We start from the raw sequence: 19,338 nt of genomic DNA, 5'->3' as shown, positions 1-19,338 counted from the left end.
CTTAATTTTTTTGGTAAAAGTGTAACTGAAAATTACCTGTGGACTTGTGGTAGTGCAGTTTCTGCAGAAATTGAAATAACACCCAAAAATGAGCTTTTATTATGGGTTTTTCCACCATGACCCTTGACTATGTCAGCATTTTTCAGCATTGCTCTTTTCTTACTGAATTATTGCAGCCAGCACATCTTTAGAGTGTGATATCATCTCAATGCATATCTACCACATCCAGCCGCCTTCACAGGCAATTCAGTGTTGGATGCTGTTTTCACCTGGTATTAAGAGGTGGCTTATGAATGAATCGGGCTGCTCAGTTACTGAAAGCACTAATGGACCATGTGAAAGGTTTTCGTGGTAAAAATCTTTTTTAAGCCAGAATTCTTTATAATAGATTACAGATAACACTAAAGTAGCTTGGCTATCAAGGGATATCTACAGCAAACAATTCAAACAGGTGGTACTGATTCAGCTTATTCTGTTTTCATCCCAAAAGGTTGCAACGGGCATTAGAGAGAAGTTTTTTATTATGTATTACATTGTGTAGTCTCGCTCGTTTCATACAATACTTATTATTTATACCTATTCATATACTCATCTGTTTATTTACTTTACCTGCCTACATAGATACCAATCGAGCTTAAAGTGGGAATCACCAGAGACTCCACAATATGGTTTTATCATTAATGCACAATAAAATATTATTGCAGTTTAAAATTTTTTGCAATATACTAAGTATTGAAATAACATATATTGCAATTTATTGCTTTTTCAATTGGAAATTGTATCTCCAAAAGCAGACTTTGTCAGTACCTGTTTTATCAGTCTATCAAACAGACCAACTGAATAACGCTGTTGATAAAACATGTCATAAATTTGGCATGCACCTGACAAACTAAAGTGTTTGCATTAGTCTAGTCTAATTTCACTGAATGCAGACCTGTGGAGGCACTGCTGGAGGATGTCGAGGAGCATTCAGATGCCTGTGAAGCTAAGGAGGAACTGTATCAGCAATGGTTTCTGATCAATGAAGCAATTATTGCTGCTTCTCAGTCTGAGAAGGATTATAAAACCAAGCAATTTGAAGTCCACCCCTCTACAAGAGATTATTCACACATGGAAAACATTCAAGACAGTTAAAAATCTCAGCACAGTGCAGTACAGATGCTAAGATTGTTACAGGGGGATCAGTTCTGGTTGTGATTCTACTGGTTTATTTTTAATCATCAGTATGTTTTAATCTATTACAACAATTTCAAGTTTGCGGTAATACTGTTTCATGTGGTTACAGCTGTTATATACTTAGTACAGTCGGCCATCAATTAAAAGGAGCTAAGAGTGTTGGATATGGAGAGCATGCCTTGGCCACAAACCTTTGTTTTCCATAAACAACGGGAAAAAGTAATATGCTAAAATATAACACAAAGTGCATCAGAGCAATGTGCTGATCATTACAATCTGCTTGCTATTTCCTGGGGATATCTATCCATCTCCTGGACCGCTTAAGAATAAGCTATTGGAGAAGAGGGAGCACAAATGGAGCGGCCGCCGTATAACCTGGCTCACCTGTGTGGTGTTGACTTGATTAACTCTGTGGCAGGACTGGAGGTGGCCTTTGAGGATGAAGAATTTCCAGTGAAAAGCAGCCACTCAAAAATAAGGAGGTCAGCACGGTGTCAAACAGTGTTCAAATGCCAATTGCAGACTCCAGTGAATTTGAAGATGATGTTAAAACATCATTGTTCAACTTTTTCTGGTTTCAGAAGTCAAGATTCAAAGCCAGCTCCAGGCATCAGTAAACCATGGACTGTTAATACTGCTAGTAGAAAATTTTTCCAAAGTTATTTGCGGCTCTAAAGCTAAGCCGCAGGATCTTTCAGGAAGAATCTGAATATAACTAGCATAAAGTGTAAAAGTGGGGGAGTTTATCATCCCCAGCCCCTATTTGGACTTCCTATGTTTATATGAGACCTGGATTAATGAAAATAGCGCCAGTGCTGCAATAAATGTGGCTGGTTACAACAGCTACAGGAGAGAGAAAGGAGTTGCAAGGAAAAGCCCGATTTCTTTAATTAAAAAAAAAAAAGGAGAAGGCAACTCAAAGTAAAATTGGGATCAGTTAAATAAAATGACAGGATGATATTGTCAAGAAAAAAACCCTTCAAAATTCAAATAAATGGAAACTTAATACATAGTTTGGTAAAAGTAATGCAGTCTATTAACCTCTATTTCAGTAGCCACGATTGTTCAGGGATTTTCAGTCAGTGACATCAGTATGCGCTCAGATCAAACAGACTTTAAATTTGGGTATTTTTCAGGATTAGAGGTTCTCAAAATTATTAAATTATTGCAACGTTCCAGAGTTAGTGATGTTTTTTGGTATAGGCACAATAATGATGAAGGATCTGAGAGACACAGGTATTTGGAAATCAGTTGTTGTTACACCCATACACAAAGATGGTGCCCCATCAGCATTCTGCCTGTTTTTAAATTGTCTGGAAAACTGGTAGAACAATCAGATTATCATTTATTTACACAGCTGTTCTTCTGCTTTGAATCCAGGTTTTCCCGCTAATTATCCACTGATACAATAAGGTTTTCCTTTTTTATGGAAAAAGTGAGATCCTTATTAGACTAAGGAGGTTTTGTAGAAACTAGTTTTCATTTAATACTCACTGCATATTTCTTGAGCTGATTTAAAGTTTGCTTTGGTGTCCTTGGCTATTGTTATCATATGATGGTGGTGTGGGAGATTTGACTTTGTAAATGCGATGTGTCACATCCATCGTCTTTGTCTCGTCCCTGTTAAAGCACGGATGGTGCTTCCTTGGCTTTCTCCAATCTATAATATTGTTTTACCAACTTCATCCAGCACATTGTCACCTCTGCTAACCTTAATAGAAAAAAGTTAACAGTGCCATCCGGTGGACTTTAATTGATTTTATTAATCTATGGTGTAGTGGTTTAAATACTATATTTATCCTAACAAGCGAACACCCCCCAGGAAGAGACACAAATTTATTTGGGATTGTGTCATTAAGAGCATCCATTGTAAAACTCTGTTAAATCAAACATGCATCACTACCTGCTGTGATAACCCCTTGTGAATAAGGGAGCAGCCAAGAGTAGCATTCTGTAGCATTTGTACTAACAAATTGTATTTGCAATTTATATAATAAGATATGGATTTTTTTGTGTCAGTATATCGATAAGATATTGCCATGCAAAATATCATGACGCTATACTCTATTGATTTTTTCCCTCTGCCTCTACTACCTACCTACCTACTCTATCTTGATAACAAGGACAGCATTTTGTTAAACCTGACTCTCTACAGCTAATTAAAGCTGACACCAAAATATCAGTTTGTTGCTACAAAAACAGTCTATTCCTTGAAATGCCATACATGCTAAATGTGATACACAATACCAGACATTTAGTCAATTCTGAAAGACATACTGACAGACTTAAAAAAGTAAAAACCATGCCTCTGCCCTCTCCTTTCCACTCTATCTCCAGACACTCTCTCAGTGCCTCGCTGGTCCCCACAGATTCCCCGACGAGATCTGGGAAACTCAATAAAACACAGGTAGGCCTAAAGGAAAATATGTGGGTGAGTGTGGATGAGGTTCCTTCTGTGCATATGCTCACATCTGTGATAGAATGGCAGTCCAATTAAAAAGGGCTTCTTGTGTAACTTACTCAGTTTTCTTTCTCACTCTCACCCTGCTTGACTCCAAGCAGGGTGCTTATGATCTAAAAAGTAAAACAATAGCTACAGTATTAGTTGGAGGATTTTAGCAACCTCGAGATCGTGGGTGTTTTTCCTGTTGAAAGTCTGTGAGGTGGAAAGAGGAGCTCTAAGCATCTTTATACGGAGCCAAACTGAGCACAAATGTAATGTATATAGCTGTTATTTGAAGATTAAGGTGATTAATGGTTTTAAGAAATACCATTATTCCATCCAGCAGCCTCCTTGATGTCAGTTTGCAGTTTTCAGAAGTGTGCCCTTGATCATATTGTTGGCATGTTATGATAAATGTATTTAGGAAAGTAGTGAATAACCCACCACTTTAGAGCCTCTCCTGTGCTGAAAGATAAATTTTTTAAAGCAGAATCGGCTCTTAATTTCATATTATCACTCATAGTTGACAGCCTACTAAAGAAATCAGTCAGGTGGAGTTGGTTGGAGTAAGTTGTGCCTTTCAGTTGATGAAAAAGATTGGCATAATAAAGAGATTTTGATTCTGTCAGACTACATTAGTCACCTGCCATTAGCCAGCCACACTGCTGGCATTGCATCAGCCAATAGTCACATATGTGCTCAGACCACTTAGTGTGTGAAGGGAATTGGTTGTTGGTACCAAAGTACATTGTGGATTTGTTTATTGTAGAAGAGACTGTGTTGGAATCCTCAGCAGCGACACAGGCCTGTGAACCCCCGTTACTCAAACTGATTGTTATATTGATGTAAAAACCATACAGCCTATTCGTTCGCACAGTGTTACTGGAAGATGAAAATGAAATGGCCACAAATTAAATCAGGAGGTGAGGGAGATTAGGAAGGTAAACACTTTCAGAGGAGTAGCTTCTTCAGGCATCTATTATCCTTGCAGAAAGGTTAGGCAGGGAATGAGATATGTTTGCCAAAAGCCTTCTGTCAGAATGAGAGAACGTTATGAAAGGCAAAAGGTCAGAACCCGTGTTCCTCTCATTGTAATCCTCAGCTCCTTCATGTCATATAGATGTGCAACAAGTGAAAAATCGATGCCCTTTTTCGGAATCTCACTTTCTCTTCTTTTGGCTTGTAGGTTTTCCACGAAATACTGGATGTCCCAGACATGCATAGTATGTGGAAAGGGAATGTTGTTTGGACTGAAATGTAAAAACTGCAAGTAGGTATCAGTACTGGTCAGTGCTGAGTACCCATTGTTGTCAGTGTCCACATTAGTAATTAATATCTAATCGCACACATTCGCTTATATTCCTGTCATTACTTTGTTTAATTAGTGTGCCATCCCGCTTGTTTTTCAATTATATCTCTTTGTCTCTTTTGATTGTTTTTCGACATGACACACATCAGTTTTCAGCTTACTTGAATAAATTTCCAATTTGCATCTGTCTCTTTTTCCACCCACTTTGCATAGATGTTATTGCTGTGTAATAAACACCACATAACAACAAAACACACACTAATCAAGTTTCTGTTTCGTGCATACTCAGGCTGAAGTGCCACAACAAATGCACCAAAGAAGCCCCACCTTGCCATTTACTGATCATTCAGCGAGGCGGACGGGAATCCCTCAAAGGTATTTTTTGATGTAATTTCCAATGTTGATATTATGTTTATACAAAATTGACGGACTTTCACATTTTGTTGATCATTGATCAAAAACCACTGATCAATGGCAATGAGTACCATTTAAAGAGAGTTGTCAGCATTGTAAGATGGCGAAAGCATTCCAGGTTTGAGCGTGGAGTCAAGGAGGCCATTTATGTGAAAAAGGAAGGGCCATCTCTGAATCCAGGAGGGGGCCTAAGGGTACATCTTTTGCCATCTTACAATGCTGTGATTGCAGCCATTCCCCAACTCTCTGTGAATGGTACTCATGGCCATTGATCAATGGGCTTTGATCAGTAGTTGTTGATCAATGGCCATGAGAATTTGCATATTAATGATCAAGGAACTGACTTTACAGCCCATTGTTGTAAAGTCAGTCACTTGGATGAGTGACGAAACATTTGTCCCACTGAAAACGTGACGTCCAGATGAACAGAATCAACCTTTTGGGATTTACTTATCTGGATGATTGAGCATGCATCAAGACGTTATTTTACACTTGTTGACTATTAGTTTTTATTTTATTATGTTTAACAGATAATTAAGCAATAAATAAATGGTTAACAAGACTTCTAAAACCGTTGTGTGAGAGTACGGGAGGCCTAACTATTAGCCAGCTCAGCCAGGATTAATGCCTTTGTCAAGCCTTGTGAAGCTATCTAGCTCTCATTTGTTTTAGGCAACCCAAAGGCATGGCTCTACAGCTCTTGTGATTAACTAAATTTGGACATATCTGATTCCACTGAGCAAATGAAGTTATATTTTTTTTCAGCTTTCATTTGTAAAAGTGAAACTGCTTCTGCAGGTATAGGCTATCTCCTGATTAATTAAGCCATATAGGTTTGACAAATGTGCATCATAAGCTGTTTATACTGACACAGAAATTCCTATTATCTGCAATGAGAATTAAGATTCTTTTTTTCTTTTGTCCTCTCTCTGCCTTCCTTCTTCTCAAAATAAGATCATCAAGGAACAACTCAAGGTAAAGAGCATTAATTAGATGTCTTCTCTGCCTTCGTAAGAGAAAATGACAGTTTATTAATGACATAGTTTGCTCAAGGAAATTTGTTTTAACAGTGTGTGTGTGTGTGTGTGTGTGTGTGTGTGTGTGTGTGATAAAAGATGGATGGTGTTAAAGGAGAGGCAGTTTGTTCATTTTTTTCACATTAAAAGCTGTGTCTGATAAAGAATTTGTCTAATTTTCCTAAAGCTGTTAGGCAATTATTGTTTAATGTCAATCTCCCGTAGTGCTTCATTGTTCCTTTATGCTTTTTTCTTTCTGCAGTAGCTCGTCTGGTACGGACTGAATCAGTGCCATGTGACATCAACAACCCGCTCAGGTACACAGACCTGCACATCAGTCAGACGCTCCCCAAAACCAACAAAATCAACAAGGTAAGGGTAAAAAATAAACCGTGTATTACAATCTGCGTATTTCTTGTCCTACATATCGCTTTCATTTATTTTTGGGAGCTTTGTGAGTCACTGTGTATTTGGAATCAGGAAACCATACGAAAATATCTTCAGCAATATTGATGTTTACACAGATGGATTTGTTTTCCTACACTGGATATTTTACAGCCAGCACATCTATCAAATTCAGCTCAGTTCCAGAGAAAAAAGTTTATCACTAAATTCCCATGGTGGTAACACCATGCTGGAAAGACTGTGAAACAAACACGCTTGTTAGGAAATAATGGGCAGGTGTGAACATGTGAGTAAGCCACAGCTTTTATGTATGCCTTTGTCTAACAGTTTGAGGTTTTCAGAAACTGGAGTGTGTTAGTTTTGTCAACACACATATTTTTTGTGTTTCTCATGGATTCACTTTTCCAAAACTCAAATCTTGGTTATAAACTTTGAAATATTCTTAAGTAAAGTAAAATGGTGGTATCACTAAATTCTGTTAATTTCTTCAGATGTGATAAATGTAATTTAAAGTTTATTAGGAACAATTATCTTGTGGAGTGATTATAATTAAAAAATAACCATTTAACCCCTGGATTTTATTTCATGTTCGTATCATAATTACTTAAAGAATTAGAAACTAAATTCATTTAGTTTTCTTGTGTTTGTATGTTTCTTTCAAATTGCAAATTCAAACTGTGGTTCTATCATAATTTAAATTAATGACGTTAGGTATCAAAATATATGGCAGTGCACAATCTGCTGTGCACCAGTTGAGCTGCACATACCACATTGATACTATCTTTACTTTTTAATATAATTTTTCAGAGTTAATCTTTTTCTGCAGGAGATGATGATATCTTCCTAAAATCTAACTTGCATTTGATTGATTGTTATATTGCTTATACAATAGACTTTGATCATTTGTTACAAACTACAGATGCTCTGATTTATTTTTCTTTTTGTTTTTACAAAGTATTCCCTAACTCTTCAGGTTGCTTTACCACCTTCCAGGCAGCCATTGATTTCTCTCTATCCAGTGCGCTTTCAAAATCAAGTAGCAGAAATTATATAAATTTGCTTGAGGAAGATGATCCATCATATTGAAAAGCCTAATTTTTGTCTGGTGTTTTCTCTTTGGATAACAGTTTGAAATCTCTACGTGTTGGTGCATTTCAAGGGCACCTGAGATTTAACAGTTGGCTGCTGAACAAAAAAATATTGTCTATTTTTCATCAATATCAGGTACTTCTTTTTTTTTTTGCTTGCTTTCTGGATAAAATTTCTAAATTGTTTAATTTATAAATTGATTTTAAGTCTGTAAAGTCAGGAAGAACTTCACTGAAAATTAAATGAATTGAATTATTTGAATGAATAAAATGCTACACCCAAGTCTACACCCAAGTCATTATGCACTCCACACTGTATATAAATGCCACTTGTTTTGCACATATTCAACTCTGTATATTTTATATATTTTATTATTATTATTATTATTATTATTTTATTTTATTTTTTTACTATTTAATTTGTAAAAATGTGTATACACACACACACACACACACACACACACACACACACACGTAGGAAAATATTTAGTATACACATCCAGAAATGCATACACTATTATATATTGTACATATATTTATTAGTTTCAGGTTGGCCATTCTTGTATTTTGCTCGTTTGTGTTGTTGTGTTTGCACATCTCTGTTGCTTGTGGGGCTCGCACACAAGAATTTCACTCGCATGTGCTGTGCCAGTGTGCCTGCACATGTGATGTGACAATAAAAAGTGATTTGATTTGATTTGATGACTAGACGTCAGTATGAAATGATTATATTAAGTAACTATTTGAATTTAAACTAGATGGAGTCTAGTCAGGGGCTGTCATCTAGATCTGAAATGATTTTTGCAAAATCTTCGGCTGAAGAACTGATCAGATGTGATGAGAATAAGATGAGAAGATGAGAAACATTTTACAGAAAAGTAAAGTTGACTACATTTCTCATTGTGATGGATTACATCTGCCAGGCAAGTTCCAAGTCTCTGATGTTTACTTTGTACTGAAATGAATAAAAAGTTCTGCCTTGAAGGTAGAAAATCAGTCTAGAGGCTCCAAGTTAGACGGAGAGAGAGTTCAACAATAAAGCAGAGTGAGAGCCTTTTACAATTAACAAACTGAGGGCCAGATTTGGTAACTGTGTCAGTATAAAACTCTCTTTTAGTGATTTTAAAAGCTACAGTTGGTGTTTATTAAATATGTGCAGTGTCAATTGTGCAACTGAAAGGTGTGGACAGCCTCATTGCAGATTGCAACATTGTACATTGCAGTTTTGGAGATTTAGGTCACATTTCTGGAGAGAAACTCACAATAAAAACAGTTTCTGTGTGTGTTGTATTTCTCTGCATCGCACACACTTATAGCCACGTGTTGTTTTAGATCTTCATGGGATCTATTGCATGTCTACAATTAATGCCAAACAACAGTTAATGGGGCTGAAAGGGACTTACGTGTGTTATATGAATGTCTAATCTTACAAAATTTTAAGTTGGCTGTGTAGAGAAAACAAAAACGATGCATGAAACAGCAACTTCTTTAATATGCACCCAAGTCACGCACACACAAACACACACATTTCAATTGTTTTAAGTAGAAGAGTTTGCGGTAAGGTAGCGATGCACTTGATAAATCGTGTGCTTCACCCGAGTTGTCAGATTTACCCAGCGATGACACACATATATACACTCATACTGTCCCTGGAAACTTCTAACCACAGAGTTTGCCAAAAACATTGATTCCTCTTCAACTGCCTCTTGTTTATCTTAATTGCCATGCTGTTTCCAGAGAGAAACACGTGTGCAACCTGCACTCACACTATATTATTTTGGTTAGTACATTACTCTTTCCCTCATCGGCTCTGCTTATTTTTGTTCCATTAATTTTTGCTGCTCTTGGTAGATTACATTGGTCATTACCTCAACTGTGGTTTAAATGAGCTCATTGTTCGTAGAGCAACCACAGAGCTATCGTCTCTCATGGGGGCATTTTTAGCGATTGCAGCCTCACGCTAATTTGCCCCCACTTAGTAAATTTGACTCTATAAATTCACCTTAAAATTACAAATACTTAAGTCTGAATAAAGCCTATGCTTATCTTTATCTGTTCTGTCTCTTCTCAGGATCACATCCCAGTCCCATACCAACCGGACTCCAGCAGTAACCCCTCATCCACCACCTCCTCCACTCCTTCCTCCCCAGCTCCTCCATTGCCCAGCAGTGCCACGCCACCCTCCCCTCTGCACCCCTCCCCACAGTCAGCAAGGCAACAGAAACAGTTCAACTTAACAGGTATTTTATTTAATACACATATAATTCCTATTCCCCTCTAAAAGTTTGGTGCATTTGGTGCATGCCCACAATAACAATGCTAAAAGAAGGTATGTTGGCTGTTTTAGCTTAGCATTTGGCAATGCAAGAATTATGCTAATGACTGAAGTGAATGTCAGAGCTGAAGCAAAATTAAGTAATTGCAACTGTGAGCTGATTTCTTTTTCTCATAGAAGCATTTTCCTTTGCTAAAAGTAAATAAAATGCCAAAGAAGGGATTGAGAACCGAACCTTGAGTTGAAATTATGAACTCAAATAAATAGATATTGCAACATAGATTGGTTCAAACTAATTTGACTTTGAATACTAAACTAACAAATTGCCATGTGAACTTGGACAGTCTACCCAACTTTTATCAAACTCTAGCTCTTCTTGTTGCCTTCCACAGCCTCCAGTTATTTCAAATACAAGCAACAGTTCATATTCCCCGGTAAGTACCTCAAAATTGATTATTTCCCCTTCCTATAATGCATTGCATCTAGCCAAGGATGAGTAAGGAGGGCCCTTTTGATGTTGTTGGTGGTTTTCATCCCCTCACCTTGGCCTGCTTGAAAAATCTCTACACCCACTCATGCTGTCTCATTTGGGCTTCCTAATGATTTGTCAATATCCAGACGCTTTGCTCTTGCCCACACTGGTACCATACAGTCTTTGCTCATTTGGCAGGTTATTATAGCTGAGACAAGCTGGAGTGGTGTTAGGTAAAGAGTGAAATCTGAAGAGACAGATTTTTGGAAATGCATAATTATAGTGCTCAGCAAGCTGCAGCATGTTCTGATTATTGTTGCCACACATGCTCTTTACTTCAGCTACCTTTATAAACTATGTAACAACACATCTACTTCTTACTGTTCACCATCAATCAAAAAAATCTATACATGGATGTAATGTCTTAGTCATCTCAAATTTACTGCTCTCTCTTATTCTGAAAAGACTACAAAAATGTAGTAATATGTGGTCTTCATACAAGTGTTCACTTTGGTGGGGTTGAGTATATATCTGCAGAGATTCTGCTGGCATGGGATACACAAAATTTGACATTATATCAAATGGATCACCGATATCATTATATGAGGGCCTCCGATTCCCAACACTGGACAGTTTAGAGCTTTCAGCCCTGTTGGCTTGCAGGTCTTTGGAGCAAATCCACAACAACATCAGTGCAGACTCCACACAGAAAATAAAAACATGTCCCTCGCTGTGAGGAGATGGTGCCAGCTTATAATGCACCATGCTACAAAGAGAACAGTTTCTGTGGCTCACTCTTTGTGTTTTTGCATTAAAAAAAAATGTCAAAGTGTGCCAATACAGACAACAAGTCTAGCAGTGAATCCTCTGATGTCTTTCAGAGGTGGATACAACAGCACAGCTGACCTTACTCTGTCTTGCATGTTGAAGATCAATGCTTGCAAAAAATAGTTGGGAGAATCCAACCTGTTCACATCTCCACCAGTATAACACGTTATGCAAACTATTTTCTATGTGCTTCATACAGCAGAATATGGTGTTATCACCACTATTAGAATGTCAGAAAGTTTGGTTGTAGAGCTATCTTCGAAGCATTTAAGTGAAAACAGCAGATGAGTTGAAAAATAAATGCTGGATATAACTTTAGATATAGCATTTGATACAAGAGCCCATATAAGCCATTCTGATGCTCTCACATCAAGATATTCTCTTTTCACATGCATAAATCTTCACTCGCACATATTTCCATTTCCCTTTCATATTTATAAATTGTCACACTTACATACACACATTCTCCGTTTACATATTGTATGTGTAGATTCTGCTTGTAGCTACTTTCAATCTCCTTTCACATGCATATATTTTGACTCATAATTACATATATATATATATATATATATATTTCTCATTTCAATACATACATAGTTTTACCTCTTACGTATGAGTCTTTGGACTCCCATGCTTATACATTCTTTGTTCTCAGATACACACATTCAATTTAACGAATACAGGTCTCTGACAAGAATTAAGTAGCAACTGAAATTACATTCATGTATTAAAATGTATTGAGCAGATAGGTGCTACATATTCCCAGAGAATCTCATGGTTCAAGAAATACAGACGCTATCAATACATTAGGGCCCTATGCTTAGATGAATTCATTTTCTAGTGACTTCTGAAAACCAGACAAAGATCCAGATCTTAGATGCAGCTTGATTTTTCATTTTTCAAAGATTGTCATCAATTTCACGGTACTTTAAAGTTGTGATAGGAATATATGTTTGGGGATTTATCTTTTTAATTCTGTAAGCCATTTATGGCTTCATTTTATTTTATACACAAATGTATTTTTTGTTGTTCTATTTGTGTTTATCGTAAGTATACTGCTTCCTCCAAAAATATTCTAATGCCTTTGATTATGGTTTTCAGTATCATGAAGTATCTGCCTAAAGGCTTTTGCAGCAGTAAAATAGTCATATTTGACTGCTAAACATTACAGCATAATGATGACAAATCAAACATTGCAATTAAATCTACACCATTAATGTGGGGAAAAATAATTTTATTCCTGTAGTCATATGTTAACAATAAATACATGCAAATTTCCTACAAATTTATGGTGGGAAGCTTTTTTATGATGAAAAATACTGCAATGAAGTTTAATAATGCATCTTAAAAAATTATCCTTGATTTTAAAAATCAAACTGTCAAAGCAATTTTATTTAATGGAGTCTGGCAGTGTGAACTTGAGCTAGTTTGAGATGTGAGTGCCAGAGTTAAAACTACTGAAGTTGTACATCCAAATGATGACATCGAAGGCTGGAAACTAGAAGGGCTGATTTCCAATGAGCATACTAGCTGCTGGCTAAAGGAACCTGCTTTGTAAGTGCTGCTGTATTTGGGTGAGATACAGCTTTGATGGTTCAAGGCAGAAGTTTGAATGAATAACTCTCACACTCAAGTGATGAGGAGTAACCACAATCTGGAGTACAGTCTGGTAGGAAGGCAGCTGTTGAACTGGTGAAACTGTCTGAAGATGGATATGAGTGTCAATCTTCTGCACATGCCCCACTGAACCTGTGTTGTCCTTATAGTCAGTAGCCTGGATATAATAAAATGTAAGTGTAAATGTTAAAAAATGTCTTTACTGCTGTTTTGTTTATCACAGTATTGCTTATTTAGCCATAGTTAGAGAACATGTAATTTTCATTAGCTGATCACATAGTTTTTTTTCTTATTGTAGGAGGACAAACATATGCCTGCAAAAAAATACATCTTATATATGAAGAACCTAAAATAAAATAAGTCAGCTTTGCTTAGGCCAATGTAGCAACCAATCACCTAGAGTAAAAAAATAACTCAACGTGATAACCGATCTATACTCAGCTCATCTTTTAATCTGTAAATTCTTATTGGATGACCTGCATGCCATTTCCACTGTATTCCTTGTTTCTTGTGTTTGGAGTCCCCAGTTTCCACAGGTGTATAAAACCGAGCACCTAGTCATACAATCTGCCTTTGCAAACAGAAGAATGGGTCTAATAAAGATTCTAAAGATTGTGTTGAATTTGAGCAAGAAGTCAGTTCATGAAATTTCTTCCATTTGGAACTATAAGTGGTATTATTGCAAAGCATTTAGGAACTATAGGAACCTAGCCAAGAAGTGATAGATCACGTAAAGTTACATTCCAATCTCGTCAAGCTCTGCTGACTAAATATGCATTTGCATGACTAGACAATTCCTGTCGATGTCATATGTAGGTGGTCCAGTGCTTTTAAGCATCTAGTGTATTCTTTTGTTAGACACAAATAAATTACACTTTTTCTTCTTACGTCCACATATCCTTTATAGAATTAAATGCATATTAAATTAATGTGCATGAGAACTACATATGAGGAAAAATATAAAAATGTCAGAATAAAAATGTATGAATATGTGCATTGAAATATATAAGTAAAAGGGGTGAATGTGAGAATTAAAAAGAAAATGATATAAAAATGACAGTGCGAGCATGTAAAAGGAGAATGTATTTATGTGAGAGTTTCAGAATTCGTGTTGCCTTTCATAATTTGTGTCACAATTCACTGCATATCATTATAGACAGCTTTTACACACAAAGAAAAAATTCTGTGTAAACATTTAGAATCTATAAAGTCATAGTTTTTTTAGGTGCTCTTTAAACAGAATGGCAGTCTGTCTCTTTGTTGACATAATGAAGATCATAATTTCATTGTGTGAATAAGTATTGTAGATGCCAAGTGTGTTTGAAAATTTCCATGTACTCACAGGCACCCTGGAAGTCTTCAAATCCTGTTTAATGGGAGAGGTTAATGGGAGTTAATTTATAATTTGGCATCAGATTTCACCTATTCATAGCAATGCCACAGGATTAGCCCTATGGTAGATGACATCATGCTTTAATTATTTTTTCCAAAGTATAGTAGGAAGAGTTACCTTGTGTCATTAAGTAGGATATTACACCATAATTCAATTCAATTCAGTTTTATTTATATAGCGCCAAATCACAACAACAGTTGGAATAATAGTATTCCTTCTTCCATTATGATAGTTAGCAATGATAGCTGAAAACAGAAGGCTTACAATGATGATAGCATTGCTACTACTGCATTTTACTGGGAAAGAAAAACTCTTGCCTTGTTTAATAGTATCACCGTTTTGACACAGCTGGTATTTCGGTCACCACTGTGGCTCTGTTGTAGCTGGTGTTCCCTAGCTTTTCTATTACATGATAAGCAGCACCACCAATGTTAATAATGACTTTTAATGAATGCAGTTTTGTTTCAATTCATTAATTTGATGTGTTGTAACTCGAATGCTTCCAGATGTTGCTCCCGAGGCTCCTCCCAGCCGAGCTCCGCAGGTCATTCTGCATCCCGTTCTTTCTGAACCAGGGTAAGTAAAATCAATGACAGAAATAGTTCAGTAGAACCGCATGAATACATTTAAAGAAAGAAAGTACTACCGATCATCTTTTCTCTCTGTCAGTCAGCCTTTTCCTCATCTGCATGCTTTCTCTCCTTCTCCTCCTCCCCTCTTCCCCCTTTCTCTCTGGGGTAGTTGGTCAGAGGCCAAGTTGAACTTATTGGAGCACAGATATTTGGGTGGCAATTTCAATGCGAGGGACGACATGATGATTACTCAGAGACTAATGTTAGCATGGCCTTTAGTTCACGCTACACTTGGGATGCCAAGTGGATTTTCACTAGCTCTTTGAGGAAGCCAGTGGTCATAGGAAGACAACCGGAAGAGAAGGATTAGTGATGAGATGCCTCTCGACCCAGATGTTAATTAAATCAGATCTCAATATATCGCATGAAACGGGGCAAGAATCTATAGGAAGATGATCCGTTGTGATGAAATACAGGTCATGCTGAAAGACTGGAGTAGATTCATCAAGAACAAATAATTATATTTAAAAAAAAAATCAACATGGTAGTAAGACTGGGAAAAAATCGAAAGTATGACTTTTACACTGAGGTACGGGGCTGTACATGTACAAGCTGTCTTTGATGTCATCATGCCTCATTTATATAGCAGCTGCCAGATTTGAGATTAAAAAACAGGAAGGCAAAGTCTGGAAATAATAGGAATCATACAAAAATAATGGCATGCATACATAACAATAGACTCCATGTTTGGGATAGTTTAGCATTTAGCATTACATTCATTACCATAATCATTATAATGTGATGCAAAATATTGTTTTCTGTATCTTGAAACCACATTCAGGCGTTGAGCTGTAAAGCTTCACTGTCAGTTTTTCACAAGGTGCTCCAAATGCATGCATATGAGTTTTGTTTTGTTGTTATACTGGTCTCTGTGTACACTCCGGGGCTGATTGTGAATGAGTTGCAGCTGGCAAATTTTGTCATCTCACTGAGGACAAAATATTCATTTTTATTGAGACTAATAGACTGAATTTATTCACAGCCAAAAGGGTATACAGGAAAGGAAAGTGTGTACAGCCCACAATGAAAAGCCAACTATTTTGTTATTAGGCTTTTAACAATTAACAACACCCATGTGACTGTGACAGCTAAGAACTAAAAGACTTGATATTAGTTTGTCAACAAGAAAAACGGGGTTTTAACATTTATTGAAATCAGAGCAGCAGGAGACTGTATATAAAACACTAATTAAATGACAAAGAAAAGCCCCTTGTACTCTCTCTTGGGGAAATAGATAAGAGTCATTACCTGTTCCCCCAATATTAACCATTCAAGGTTTGAGACATTGTATTTTATTTTTGCTTTCCATAGAAATATGTTCATAACTTGGGAACAAATTCTACCAGAGCCAGCTTGTAGGAAGTTATGAAAAGGCATGAACCACAGTAAATTAAGAAAACAAAATGTACAACTACTACTGAGAAATGCTAGCTGACTCATAAGGCTGCACACTCTGACCTGAATGCCCCCCAAAAAAATTCTCCATTAGTTTCAGTCAATAAATGCATCATAATTTACCTTAGATTCTTAACATATAATATATCTGTATTTATTCTTGATTCATGATTCACATACAGCTAAATATTTAGGAATCATGAATCTCTTGAGAAAAGAGCAAGAGAAAACTCATTTAAAAACCCATATCTTTGGCAACCTTTTCTCCATTTTTCCCCTTTCTCACTCCCGTTCATCGTTCCCTGCCTTTTTGACAAATGGGAATGCATAAGCATGGTTAAAAAACCCACATTCTTCTGATTTAATTAATGCTATCGCCCCTCCTGTCCCTTCTTTGTATGCTCTTACAGTGGCAGCTGGCAGATTTCTTTGCCCTTAATAGCTTCATCTCAGGGTTAATGAGGGCCTGTTTTAGACCCGAACGCCCTGCAGGATTCCCTCATTAGAGCAGAGATCGAACCGGTGGTAGCAGCCCTTGGCGCCACAGGAATCACATTATTTTATATGCTGCCTCACCTATGGTCTTTTCAGTCAAGGGTTGCTCTGCGAACAAGTGTTAATATACCATAGAATGTGGGGAGTTATACACTGATGTTACACAGACGATTATGTGGACAGTGGGGGTTGAGTGGAATAAGGGAAACGGGTTCATTTATGTCATGTGAGTGGCTGTAGGTGACAATGGACACGCCTGGGTCAGAAATTAATAAGGGCACAGGGTGCAAATGCACTTAAAAAATTAGGGTCAGAAAAAGGCTGCCACTAATGAGAAGACCTCTCTCTTACATTTCCCCCTGTTCACATTGTAGTTATTTATCTATTAAATGGTCACAGTATCATTGTCTTTTTGCCACCTGAGACATTGCAGATGATTCACAGCCTGTGGTTCAGTAATTCTTTTTATTGTAATGTGTGCAAAAAAAATAATAGCTTTTTTAGGTAAAAAAAAAAAAAAAAAAGACACATTGCTAAGAAAAATTGTGCATGAATGAAAATAAATGCAACTCCTGAAAAACACACTGACAAAAGGAAACACAATTAATAATAAAGTAAACACTGGAGATAGACTAGTTGCGAGAGGTGAAAAAAAAAAAAAAGATCTGTATCTAGTATTTAGAAATATCAGAAAAGAAATATTGGTTTTTAATGTTTAAAATAAGACAAATCTAATAACAAAATATCTATTCACAAAGACCAGCTCATCTCATAGTCATTGAAATGGCCTCTATAAAAGACCTTATGTGTTATAATGGGATTCTGAATCTACAGCATGTCTCTTCTTTGGTGTCTAGGTAAAAGCACAATAGAAAGGTTACCGGCTCAGAAAATAAGGTGGCATGCAGCTTTTAAATTGCAGGTCTCAGAGCTGCCTGCAGATATTTATTGCATTGTTTAAAAGTGCACAAAAAGTATCACTAAAACCAAATATTTCAGACCTTCAGAGCTTCATTGGTGCTTAATGATTCTGGGTTCAGACCTTTTTAAAAATATTCATGTGCCATTCTCATGCTAAGTACCGAGATCGGTTTAACACTGGCCAAAATCACTGGTTCTGATATGCACATTTGCCTCTACAAAATCTCTCAGGAACACGAGACTGATCTATTGCTGTTATTCTGTAGGAAGTTGAATCGACTGACAGCAAAGTAACACATTTTGTAAAAGAAAAAAAATGTTGTGAAAGTGGTACAAAGAAGTACAAACAAAACAAAACAGCAGTGAACCCTGGACAAGCATTTTAATTGATGGAGAGGGCTCCAGCACCCAAAAGGCATCACAAATGACATTCAGTCATTTCTACTTTAATAGCAACTTTAAAAACAAAAAGCAAAAAACAAAACAAAGAAAATTCCTACTTTTTAGTCAGAGACAACCAGGTGTTGTAAAACAGAGCGCAATTCACTCTTTGTGACAGACACACAGGGGAAAGGGTGTCAAGAGAAGTTATCTATTGCCAATTAGAATATATCAGGTGCAGGTGCAATCAGTTCATCTGGGTATAGAGACAAAAAACTGCAACAGCAGTTCTTGTTGTAGTTTTTGTAGTGATCTTTGATTCTTTTTTGTGTTTACTTTTCTGCTTCCTCAATAGTTGGAAACTATTGTGAGAACCTAAACATTTGTCATGACTTAATATGACACAGGCGTTAGTATATTGCCATCCACAGATGGTATTCAGACATATTCATTATCTGTTTGTGAAATGATTTAGAGGTTGTAGTGGTGACACATCATATGGAATGACACACATCAGTGCACACACAATAGTCGTCCAGATAAAAATCAGCCTGTCTGATCATACGTGTGAGTACCACATCTCTGTGTAGAGGCTACATTACTGATATCTACCGCAAAACCATCTCTGCTCTCAGCACACATGAAAACTATTTAATATAATAACTATTTGAAACATACAAATATTACAGCAATACTAACTCAGTTCAGTTCAGTTTTATTTATATAGCACTGAATCTCAAAGCGTTTTACATGGAAATACTTTGGTTTCAGATGCACATACATATAGATGGCTTTAGAACATGCTTATACTAATACTAATACTCCACAATCAACGTATACACTCAATAAAGAATTTAAAACCTGCAAAGATATTTTTCCTTATGAATATATTTCTTCTCTTCCTCCTTTTTATTTTAGCAATGAGGGCAACCCTTTGCTTCAAATCGAAGTTGAACCTACATCAGACGTGAGTATGACCTTTGTTGTGCTTTCAGCGTGTGCGGATCTAGCTTTGTTCAGTCCTTGCATTGCTGATAGTACTGACAATTATGCCAGTAATATCAGTGTGTAATTGCTG

The 19,338-nt window shown here is 36.7% G+C and overlaps 1 protein-coding gene across 1 annotated transcript in view; it reads left to right on the top strand.

Moving 5' to 3' along the window:
* Positions 1-19,338, top strand: part of ksr2 (kinase suppressor of ras 2) — a 110,958-nt gene that overhangs the window by 77,083 nt on the left and 14,537 nt on the right. The window contains exons 7-15 of the mRNA XM_085368713.1: positions 3,514-3,583; positions 4,806-4,889; positions 5,218-5,303; positions 6,297-6,317; positions 6,621-6,730; positions 9,923-10,091; positions 10,519-10,560; positions 14,943-15,012; positions 19,179-19,227. Of these exons, the coding sequence (XP_085224839.1) occupies positions 3,514-3,583; positions 4,806-4,889; positions 5,218-5,303; positions 6,297-6,317; positions 6,621-6,730; positions 9,923-10,091; positions 10,519-10,560; positions 14,943-15,012; positions 19,179-19,227 (701 nt within the window). The remainder of the gene's footprint in view (positions 1-3,513; positions 3,584-4,805; positions 4,890-5,217; positions 5,304-6,296; positions 6,318-6,620; positions 6,731-9,922; positions 10,092-10,518; positions 10,561-14,942; positions 15,013-19,178; positions 19,228-19,338) is intronic.

Source organism: Diplotaxodon limnothrissa, linkage group LG12 (genome assembly GCF_057381915.1).
Source record: "Diplotaxodon limnothrissa isolate DT_005_m linkage group LG12, D_limnothrissa_male_GT1.1, whole genome shotgun sequence".
In the NCBI taxonomy this organism is placed as follows: domain Eukaryota; kingdom Metazoa; phylum Chordata; class Actinopteri; order Cichliformes; family Cichlidae; genus Diplotaxodon; species Diplotaxodon limnothrissa.
The sequence above is the reverse complement of the archived record's forward strand: the minus strand, read 5'-3'. Positions and strand labels throughout refer to the sequence as shown.